The sequence below is a fragment of the Mytilus trossulus genome, chromosome 11 (genome assembly GCF_036588685.1).
Source record: "Mytilus trossulus isolate FHL-02 chromosome 11, PNRI_Mtr1.1.1.hap1, whole genome shotgun sequence".
In the NCBI taxonomy this organism is placed as follows: Eukaryota; Metazoa; Mollusca; class Bivalvia; order Mytilida; family Mytilidae; genus Mytilus; species Mytilus trossulus.
The window spans coordinates 19,691,121-19,703,066 of record NC_086383.1 but is presented as its reverse complement, the minus strand read 5'-3'; the positions used below and the strand labels follow the sequence as shown (position 1 = coordinate 19,703,066).

The following is an 11,946-nucleotide window of genomic DNA, read 5'->3' as shown; positions in this document are numbered from 1 at the left end:
AGAAAAAGACAATAACAGAAGAAAAAATAACAACATGTAAATGTAGTGGATGTTTGGATGTGAGTAGTTATATGGAATTTTGAGACTTTGTACTTCAGTGCCAGTCTTTGTAAGAATCAGACAGTTTAGGTAAAAATCAAAACATGATAAGAAAAAACCCACTGAGCTAATCGTGCTATTTAATACTAACCATCATCCTGACTTAAAAATTATTAGTCTTTTGTTTGTGTGTGTCTGGTAATGTCAAATAACTTTGATAGAAAATTGGTTAGAATGATAGCAAATAACAGATTTATTTCCCCTTATTCGTTAATTTCTAATGCATTTCAACCAAATTGTATCTTCTATTACCAGAACAGAAAACGGAAATGATGTTTTTATTTGTGCATAACTACATATTATGAACTGAAATCAATGTCAAATTCAGTGGGGTTTTTTGGTCATGTTTTCACCACTGCCTGATTCTTAGGCAGACTGACACTTAAATCAAACAATATAGGAACTGACAAAGGTGTCACTTTAAAATTAAAAAAAAATCGATTGTTTCGAAAAAATAGATTTTTACCCCAATGCACCAGGTGTGTAAAATCATAAAAATACTGATATCAGAGGAAAATTAAATCGGTAAGTCCCTAATGACATGACAAAATCAAACGACAAAACACATAAAAAAACGAATGAACAAAAACTGACATATTACTGGCTTGGTACAGTCATTTTCAAATGTAGAAAATTGTGGATTAAACCTGTTTTTATAGCGCTAAACCTCTCACTTTGTTGACAGTCTCATCAAATTTTGTTAAATTGTGTTATTAAGGACACTATATATTATTTACCACTATCTTATTATCACGACTCAATTTATGTACTATAATATACATCTTGAAAACTTTATATATTAGTGAATTCAGTTAATAATCTTCAGTTTAACTCAATGGAAACCTATATTCAATTTAATTCATAACTTTTGTACCTTTAGAATTTAGAAGCTTTCATATTTTATCCATTTAAGTACAAAAGTAATCTTTGCAACCATCAAAACTGGCGACATTTTTTAGCAGTCAAAATAGCTTTGTTTACGAAGCCTTAGTTGTCAATCATCGTAATAAAAAATATTTATTGAAAACTTTATCTGCTAACCATTGCAACCGTTGCAACACAGCGACTCTATTCACCAAAAGATACCAGAGGGAATTTAAATTCATAAATCGAATAAATCGAATAAACTGAAAAAGTCATGGCAAAAAAAGACAGACAATTGTACACAGAACACATATTAGAAAAATAAAGACGACTAAGCACCACGAAACCCTTCAGGTGCTCCAGAAGGGTAAGCTTATCTTGCTCCGCATGTGGCACCCGTCGTGTTCCTCATGCTTGTACAAACTAAGTTATAAGTCTAATCTGGTAGGTCAGATTCGTGAAAAGGTAATTATACTGTTTACATTCGTATTGTTTGTATACGTAAGTATCAAAGGCAATAGAAATCAACAATTTCACAATTTACTTTCCAACTTTGTTTCTCACTATTGTGAAGCACACGACTAACCAGTATGTCAAAACAATACTACATTTTAGCATAATGATCCCTTAATTCTAGATGCTGCTTTATATATGATGTTCTCTGTAGCTGAATTATGGAAGGCGTTGATTCTCTGTTTATTCTTACTATCGAATATAACACGAATAAATACTACTATTTCTAGAGTTACATTGTACGTCTGTTTTATATCGTTAATAACATCTAGAAATATAAAAATTTATAAAAAGTGATAGCGGACAAGAATAAAACAAAATGTTTCACGTGATGCGTTTTATAGATAAGGATGATGTGGTGTGAGTGCCAATGACACAACTCTCAAACCAAATAACAATTTAAAAAAGTAAACCATTATAGGTCTATGTACGGCCTTCAACACGAAGCCTTGGCTTACACCGAACAGCAAGCTAAAAAGGGCCCCTCATTTACTAGTGTAAAACCGTTTAAACGGGAAAACCAACGGTCTAATCTATATAAAAAAACCGAGAAACGAGAAACAAGTATAAATTACATAAAAAAACGACAACTACTGTACATCAGATTCCTGACTAAGGAAAGGTGCAAACATCTGCAGTGGGATTAAACGTTTTAATGGTACCAAACCTTCTCCCTTTTTTCTGAAACAGTAGCATAACATCAAAACATAGAAAAACACACGATGAAATATCAATTGGCGGGCTTATTTCAATCAAAAAACGTAAATTGATACACTGTGAACGAATAATTTTGATCTGCGATATCTGAATGCAAATGCACAGTTGATAAAATATAAGTGACAAACATTAAAGGCCAAAAAGCAAACCGACAAGTCCAAATAAAGCCATGCCAAGACACCACTGCGAAATATTTAACCCTTCGAAAATAATCACTTTTGAAAAAAAACGGTTTTAATAATACAGGTAAATCTTGAATTTTATACAAATGTAGTAAGAAGAAGTGAAAATTAGAAGATATTCCAAATAATCAAAGCTGTTATATGGACAAGATCCATATTAATATAAAAATTTAAAAAAAAAGCATTATAAACAGTATCAACAGGTCGGATTAACAAAAAAAAAAACGATTTCAGAGTACTCGCAGTTACTGACAGCTAGTTAAAAGCCAAAAACAATTCATAATAAAAAAAATCATGCATCAGAGACTAAAATCAACCAAAACACATCCCAGGGATTTAGTACTTAAACGTCATGAACAGTCAGAGAAGACATGACTTGTACAATGCCAAAAAAAATGTATCGACAGGTAGTAGGATAGTGAGGAGCGACTTCTTTAGAGATAAAAATTAACGTGTCTGTGTCTTTATACATCCCGCCTAAAAAAAAAGATACAATTTGGTTATGTTTTTATTAGCTTATGACGAAATCGATATTAGTGCAAAAGTAACCTATATTCAGAGATCAAATTACGATATTGGTACGATAACCCTTACTTATAAGTTTGTTTAAAGGTTCGATAAGTCTTCACGGATCACATAGTAATTTCCTCGCTTTAAGTACAATATAACCATAAAATGTAGGATGTGACATACCATTTTTAAAAAGGAACAACCAAATTTACCAATCAAATCTTTGTATTTATGAAAGCATTTAGTAAAAGTTTTAAGTAATTTAAGGTAGCGAAATCCCTCACACAATAATTTCCGCGTGATGCATTGATTACGTTAGTTAAAACATATGACATCAGAACAAACACGGACAAACCGAACGAGTTGGGATATAAAACACCGTATGATGGAGCCAAGGCACATCGCCGTCTAAAAAAGAAAAAATAACAGTAGGAAATGAAAATCGTCTCTTATGTCGTAAATTTTAGTTTGAAGTTTCCTGTTTGAAATTGAACTGTCTAAATCTAGAAAAGGACAACTGCTGCTGCTTATGTTAAATTCAGTTAAAGAAAGTTCTTTTGGGTAAAATTCGGAAGTATATTAAGAGAACTCTGGATTATTCAACGAAAAAATATCATCCAGATAACGTTAGTATTTTCGAATGTATCAACCAAATATAAGAAAGATGGGTGTTTACTGAATTTGGTCATAAATAAGATTCATAGCTATATCTTTAAAAAAATCTGATATTAAAGGGGCACAGTTAGTGCCCATAGGAATACCTACTACCTGACGCTACACTTTATCGCCGAAACGTACATAAATGTTATCTAGCAGAAAATTTAAAGCTTCAATCATATCGTCACATTTCCAGTTACTAGTAACATGCTTAAAATGACATTTACTGAAAAAAGATTGTTAAGTGTAAAGACGCCAAGTAATTGGAGTGCATATCGAAAACAATTATACACAACTTTTTTTCTATAACATTGTCCTTAAAAATTGGCAGACAACATTTTTAGAAATATAATCAAATAGCCATACGGGTTTGCAGATTTTTCGCAGTGTTGAGAATCCATTGTTGAGCTTTGGTTGTGTTTTTACTCTTTGGTAGGGTTGTTGTCTCTCGTCGTCTCTTCTTGACCCATTCCCCTTGTTCATTCTCTATTCTATTTTTAAATCTTATAAGTCATAAACATACTGACAATGTCATGGCAAAACAAATCTACCAAGAGACTAACAATAGTATGCCAACATAGTATCCAAACCATAAAATAAACAACACAAACCCCACAATAACTGGCGAGATCTTCATTTCAACGGGAAAAGATTGTTTATAGTAATGTGTCCCAAGTACACGGATGCCCCACTCGCACTATCATTTTCTATGTTCAGTGGACCGTGAAATTGGGGTCAAAACTTTAATTTGGAATTAAAATTAGAAAGATCATATCATAGGGAACAAGTGTACTACGTTTCAAGTTGATTAGACTTCAACGTCTTCAAAAACTACCTTGACCAAAAACTTTAACCTGAAGCGAACGGACGCACAGACGGACGGACGGACGAACGGAGGCACAGACCAGAAAACATAATGCCCCTCTACTATCGTAGGTGGGGCATAAAAATTGGAACATATCCGTCGTTCTCTGTGAATTATATATATTTAAACTGCGAACCAGCTGTTTTTTTTGTTAAAAAGTTCATTATATTTTCAAAGCGATGATTTTAAATTCAACACTCTGAACTCATGGTGGGACTACCTTCCTGTAGACAGTAGTCATTCATAAACCAAATCGTGGTAGAAATTTCAAGCAATGAAACATCGTACCAACGTCTACGTTAAAAATGAAGTAAAAAACATGTGGTCTATACATGTAAATCTTCTAAGCTTTCCAAATGTCACTTAACTGAACATAGACCGTCATGGTATATAAAACACTACACTAAGAATAATAAAAACATACATAAATGTATGCCTTGAAAAGAAAAATGTTTCCATATGATGTATCACTTAATGTCATAATAAAAAAGACATATCCATTGTAAATTAAAAATATAGTCTCTCAAGATAACTATTTAAAAAACTGAAAAACTTGACTTGATTGAAGAGTTTCGTAATGTATCATTTAATGTATATTTTTATAATAAAGCACTAACTATATATATGTATATTGCAAATTGAAAACCTTACATCTCATGATGGGCTATTTGAAAAAAAACGGAAAAACTTGATTTGATTGATCCGTTTCGTAATGTTGTACGCAATAAATAATGCAATGTGATAAAAGTTCATGACATATACATTGCAAATTAAATACAACTTTAGATTTCAGGATAATGACTTAATTATTCAACTTCTGGGGCAATGAAGTGCAGTTGTACACATTGTTAACACTCGAAAATATTTCCATACACAAGCATTTCTCTGTAAATGTTACTTTTGAAATAAAAGTACTCAAAAAATGTATTCATTGCAAAATGTAAGTACAACTGGTTTCGAATGATGTTGAAAGGATCGGATCGCTGTTGATTCAAATGTCTGTAATCAGGTTGATAATATTTTGTAGTTTGCTAAGTGAACAAAAATAATTAAAGATAAAAATAAGAAGATGTGGTATGGTCGTCAAAGCGCCAATGCGTCAACCAGAGACAAACGACGTGCATTGCTACAGCTAAATACCACTATATGGCTGACTTCTATTTTCAAATCTTTGAATCAAAGATGTAACGAAGACATTCAAAATTGCTGAACAAAATATATTGATTATCAGCTACCTGGATAACACCTTTGTTGACGATATTAGGTTAAACGATGCACTTTTTTGTCCTTATTCTGTTGTTGTCAAAAACAACCAAAACAAAAAAGAAAACAAGTTATTTTATTCATATTAATCATGCAAAACTAAATAAAAGTTTACAGGCATTTTTGCTGGCTTATTAAACGTCCGCAAATTGTATTCACGGGACGACATCAAAATATCAATGAAGGATAAACAAAACTTAATTCAAATAGTTTTTGGTTAAGTTTTTGGTTAGGTGGAGGGGGATGGAGGGGTGTTAAAAGAGTTTTGTTTAATTGACATCGATTTTATATATGTTAGTGGCAATAAGTGAAATAAGCCATTAAGCTTAAATCCTAGGCAATAAACTAACGCCTAGGCATTAAGTTATTGCCTGAAATTTTCAGGCATTAAGCTTATTACCTGAAATCTGATGATGATTATTCAGCCTATTGCCGAACGTAACTTTAGGCAATAAGTGAACTTCAGAACTTATTGTTATCTAGTGATTTATTCTTCATATAAAGTAGTTTCTTAATTATACTTCTTATATTATATGTATTTTTTATACATTCATTTGACAGATCTTCAAATTTTATTTAGTAATTTTAGTAGTTAAAAACAGAATTAAGGATGTATTTTTCTGACATTTCACTCTCGTTCTGGAATTATTTCCAAAACATGTGATACTAGTGGAAAATATCAATAATTTAAAAAAAAAATGTAATAATCTAACTTCATTCTATGAAAAAGTGTGTATTTACTGTATAATAAAAACGTTTTTGAGTAACAAATTTTCAAATTTTATTATCCATCAAGTCAGTATTTTTAGCAATTTTTTAGAAAACGGGTGAAGGTACAAACATGATTATACCAGAAACATGAACAAATGTACATCCCCTATCACTTTTTTCTTTTCAAAATTCTTAGATATGTTATTTTTCAATCATTTAAAAAAAAAATGCTGAAACAATATGCATTTTGTACTAAAACAGAGATAAATCACTAATTTACAAAATTTATTGACACCATTGGAAATTTTACACGAAAAAGCCTTACTATATGATAAAACTTATTGGATAGTTTTCTTTAGTTAAATTTATTCAGATTGATCCACTTCATCTTTATTGAAAAAACGAAATGTTGGTTAGTGATTTTTTTACGATAATAGCCCACAAATACATGTAAAAATTGATGAACATTTTAAAAAAAATCTAAATTTGGTACTTTCAAAGGGCCGTAGCAAAAAAAAAAAAAAGTGTACCACCATAAGATATTATAAGATTTTATTTCCGGTAGATGACATTTTAAAATTCAGTTCTTATAATGTTATTATGTAACAAATGTATTTTTATTTAAATGAATAAATGTCTTTTATTTACTCGTATTTATGTTTTATGCATTAAGCTTAATGCCTGCACACATTTTTCAGGATTTAAGCTTAAATCCTAGGATATAAGACTAATGCCTAACATTATTTAGGCAAGATACTTACTGCCTAAGCGTTAGCTTATTGCCTAGGATTTAAGCTTTATGCCTAACTTCACTTATTGCCACTAACATATATATATATATTTGTTTTACATGCATACGTATCAAAATTGCGGTTTTTATCCAACGCAATCATAGGTTTGAACGTAGTATTCAATTTAGACTCGTTCATATTTTTTCGTTTGGGCTTGCATCATATTTTCCCTCCGGTTTATATGATTCGTTCATCCTATACTGACTCTTAAAATTCAAGAGTCTATCTAAAAATGAGGGTACTTTTTCTAAAAATGAGGGTACTTTTTATATGGCCTTCCAAATACCGTTTCGATCCCTAACATCACTGAAGAGACATTTATTGTCGAAATCCGGATCTGGTGTACTAAAAACAAATATTGACACCGTATGTTTGTGGCATCACATCGTGGCCACAAGTTATTTTTTTTTCTGTTTAGTATTAAATTTATATTAAAATCCATTTTGTTACATCTTGTGATCAATTTTATTGGGCAATCGCCAATGGCAGTCAGCAGGGTTAAAGAACATCAGCTGTTCGACCTGTTAGTCAAATGCGTTTTGTTTAAATATACTTTTTAATTTTTTTGGTCTTTTGGAAAATGTTGTTTGTGCTGTTTTTATACCCTTCTAAAACGAAATTTGTTTTACACGCACACGTATAAAAATTGCGGTTTTTATCCAACGCAATCATAGGTTTGAACGTAGTTTTCAATTTAGACTCGTATAAATATGTATATCCGTAATCCATCAATTTTCCAAAATTAAGTAAAGAGGGATTAAAAAAGGTCATTAAAAAAAACACTATACGAATTAAAATGTTTTTATACTCCATTGATCTTTTGATGTCGTCCCTAACTGAGCCAAATTAACGGCCTTTGTAAACATATGTTTTGATGCTCATGCAAATATTATCATAATTTTTATTTCTAAATGTGAAAAGCTGTAATTCGTCCTTTTAAAAACAAACGGTATTACTAGTAGTATCAGATAAACATATTTCGCATCATCTATCAACATGATCAATACAATGTATATACACGATTTCGGTTTTAATGTAAAACTGAATATACTGATGCTAACTGGAAATTTGTTAGTTATGCTTCGAATTTCGTTCGTTTGACAAATTCAGAAGTAAAAGGGTTATTTTCCTTTGATAGATATATAGAACATGTAGAAGATTGCATATCTTTAACAATATTTATATACAAAAATCAGTGTGATTCAAATATCGAAACTGATTACCGGCTTCATAACCAATCGTTGATTCCTCATCATCATTGTCTTTCTTGAAAAATATTCCCTGTTGAAGACTCTTTCTGGATATAAACCTTAAACACACATTAAAAATGTAAAGTCACAAAAATGCTGAACTCCATGGAAAATAAACCGGAATGTCCCTAATCACATGGCAAAATCAAATGACAAAACACATCAATTGAATTGACAACAACTGTCATATTCCTGACTTGGTACTGGCATTTTCAAATGTAGAACTTGGTTGATTGAATCTGGTTTTATAGCGCTAAACCTCTCACTTTTGCTCATAAAGCATTGTGATATAAAAAAAAAACAGTCTGGTGATATGTAAGCTCTTATGTACGTCTTATGTCTATGATATAATAGACTTACACTGGAGGCCATATGTCATTTTTGAAAATCAAGTCTGAAAACGTAGAACATTCAACATTACGAGCAATTTTATTTACAATAGTGTATAACCCAAAAATGTCTTAGTAGTATATGGAAACATGGCGGAAAATACTCAAACGTATCGTAATAAATCAACTTATGTCTGATTTCAGGTTATTTCAAGAACATTGATGACTGAGTTTCTTTTTTAGCCTACATATACCCAAATGCCTTGTGAATTTTCACGTTATTTTGCGTGCGTTGTCCATCTTCTCGAAATGTTTGGAAAAAACACATCTATCAACTCAGGTTAAACCCATCATTGTTGCTGGGTTATGCCTGTACCTAGTCACACATTCGATATCAATTTTCCTGTCGTTCGGTTGATTGCTGTTGTTTAGGGTTCAGTTTTGTCAGGTTTACAACGTCCACTTTTAAATATACCTGGGAGTTTTTTGTACTTATCCATTGAAGTTTTAATGATGCCTATCCCCATATTTTAAAGTTGGCTTTAAATGAAATTTGCTTTTTATTTTTTTGTTATTTTGACATATAGCTTTTCACAGGTTTCGGTACTTATACATCTTCGGATTTCATATGTTTGGCTTTGAGCGTTCCTAATGAAGGTAAATCCAGAAAAGCGCTTAGGACACACGAAATTATTTCAATAACGTGATGTTTTCAATTTTTACCAATAAGGGGATTTCTTTACATCATTGATACAAACCCAAATATTTGAAATATTTATATACATGTAGATGTATATAAAAGATCTATTTGATATAAACAAAATTAAGTTGATGTTTACCCCGCCTCGATGTATACATAATTACTGACATACCAACATCGTTTCTTGGCACTGAGCTTTGAAAAAGTTCTTCTATCGAATCTAAAGAAGAAGAAAAACAAACATTGTGGAAATTTTGTGAGACAATATTGAGCCGTTAGCTTGTATCAGTGTTATTAATGTCAACAACCAAAACGGCATAGTCACAATACACAATTCAAAATTGTTTTTTTCAAAATCATCAAGAAATATGGACCGTCGAATATTTATCAAAGGTACTAGGATTATAATTTAGTATGTCAGGATCGCGTTTCGTCTATAAAAGACTCATCAGTGACGCTCATTTCAAAATATTTATAAAGCCAAACAAGTACAAAGTTGAAGATCAAGTTTGGCAGACATACATACAATTTGTCACAATTATATAAATAATTGACGGTCCTGTTAATCCTTATGTTCTACTTATCGAATCTGTACATATTGGACAAAGAGTACAGATATTCATATATTTTTACCGAAGAAGGTTAAAAAAACCCGGAACGATACCGAAGAGACATTGTCTAAAAAAGAAAGAGAAACCACAATATACAAAACACATCATAGAAAACTAAAGAGCAACATGAATTTCACTTAACAGGGGTGGTCTCATTTGACCTGGAATGAAAAACCATTAAGATAGAATAAGGTTTTATCGGTTATTTACTTGAAATCAACATTTCTCTATCCCTTGCAAAAATGCAATAATCATTATTTTTTTTAATCAGACATTTTGTATAAAATTACATTTACCCTAAATATATGAAATATCAGTCAACGTATCTGAAGACCAGCCGCTATGTGAGAAATAAAAACTTCACCTATATTTTTTGGAGACGGTATGGTAAGGTCTTTATAAATTTACTTTTGATGGGAATATCATGCGCAACATATTGACTCTTACATTTCAATCCTGGTATCTATGATGAGTTTATTCATCCTTTTCATTTCGTCATCATATAGAATACTAACAGCACACACCTCCCCCCAAAACAATATTCAATAAACGTCAGTAGTTTAAATCGAAATGCATTTGTTTACACTAGAGAAAACAAGTTCTTGTTCTAATAAATCACCCCGGGATTAAATGTTAGGGTATAACAATATAATATTGGACTATTTAATATCTTCCATACACACATATAATACATGGTACGGAGATATATCCAAAAAAAGACTTTGCATGAATATAGATTAAAATAACCAATAATTACTGACACGTGTTTCCGTTTGTTACAAATAAAATGAATATCATTTACCTTCAATCAGATGTCTTACTTCTGCAAAATAAAATCTTTATGTTTAATATTGAAAATGGTCAGAGATATTCATTTAAAATCACATACCCATGAGCTATTTTTTGTAGAATACGAGGAAGTTTAAAACAAAAACTAAATTTGAATCAATGACTGTGTTTCATGGTTCATGTTTAATTTTGTATACCACAACCCTGTCCTTTTCTGATTTACAGACATATGATATTGTGTAATGGGGGTGAAACGCTTTAAAGTGTTTTAGTGAAATTATAGCATTCCCATTAATGTGATAATTGAAATCAGGTTCTGCTATTAGTTTTCTTAGTAGTGACGTTAGTTGATGACCACTGTAATTTGTAATGAAAATACTTAACAAATTTTCAAAAAAATTCATCAGATGAAAATTAAAACTTTTTTTATTCTCATACAATTAATGATCACAAGGAAGTTCATGTTTTGGAAAATTTTAAGCTCAAAGGAATCTTTTCAAATTTTGTTGTTGTGAAGTTTGTTTCTCATATTCAAATAAATATTCATTTTTTGGTCTTCTTAAAAATGATCAATCTTGCTACATAAAATTGAGAAAGAAAATTGTGAATGTTTTAAAGCGACAACATCCCGACCATAGAGCAGACAACAGCCGAAGGCCACCAATGGGTCTTCAATGTAGCGAGAATTCCCGCACCCGTAGGTGTCCTTCAGCTGACCCCTAAAAAGTATGTATACTTGTGCAGTGATGATGGACGTCCTACTAAACTCTGATTTATACACATGTATATTATGGAATGTAAACTTAGATTTGATATCGATATTTTAACCTTAAAAAATTTACCGTCAAATTTCCTTTGCTCTTCGCTTACTGGTTCACGTTTCCCATGTGCTCCTATGTTGCCTGTCTTATCTACTTCTCTGAGAGCTGTATTATCACGGTCAGATATTTCCCCTATATGATTGGTCCAATCCGTAACGTTATCATATTTGTGACCTGAGGATAGTTCCATATTTTCTGCAAGATACGAATGGAAACAAAATGTTTATGGATATACTTCTCTGTTTCAAACGACAATTCACTAAAAAACGAAATC

At 31.3% G+C, this 11,946-nt stretch overlaps 1 protein-coding gene across 1 annotated transcript; it reads right to left on the bottom strand.

Moving 5' to 3' along the window:
- Nucleotides 1–8,010: 8,010 nt before the first annotated feature.
- LOC134689586 (uncharacterized) lies at nt 8,011–11,866 on the bottom strand. Its single transcript, XM_063549553.1, has 4 exons — nt 11,694–11,866; nt 10,865–10,885; nt 9,624–9,671; nt 8,011–8,481 (listed from the first exon to the last, which is right to left on the bottom strand). Exons 1-4 carry the CDS (start codon nt 11,860–11,862, stop codon nt 8,375–8,377), a joined length of 345 nt encoding a protein of 114 aa, XP_063405623.1. The 5' UTR covers nt 11,863–11,866; the 3' UTR covers nt 8,011–8,374.
- Nucleotides 11,867–11,946: the final 80 nt, after the last annotated feature.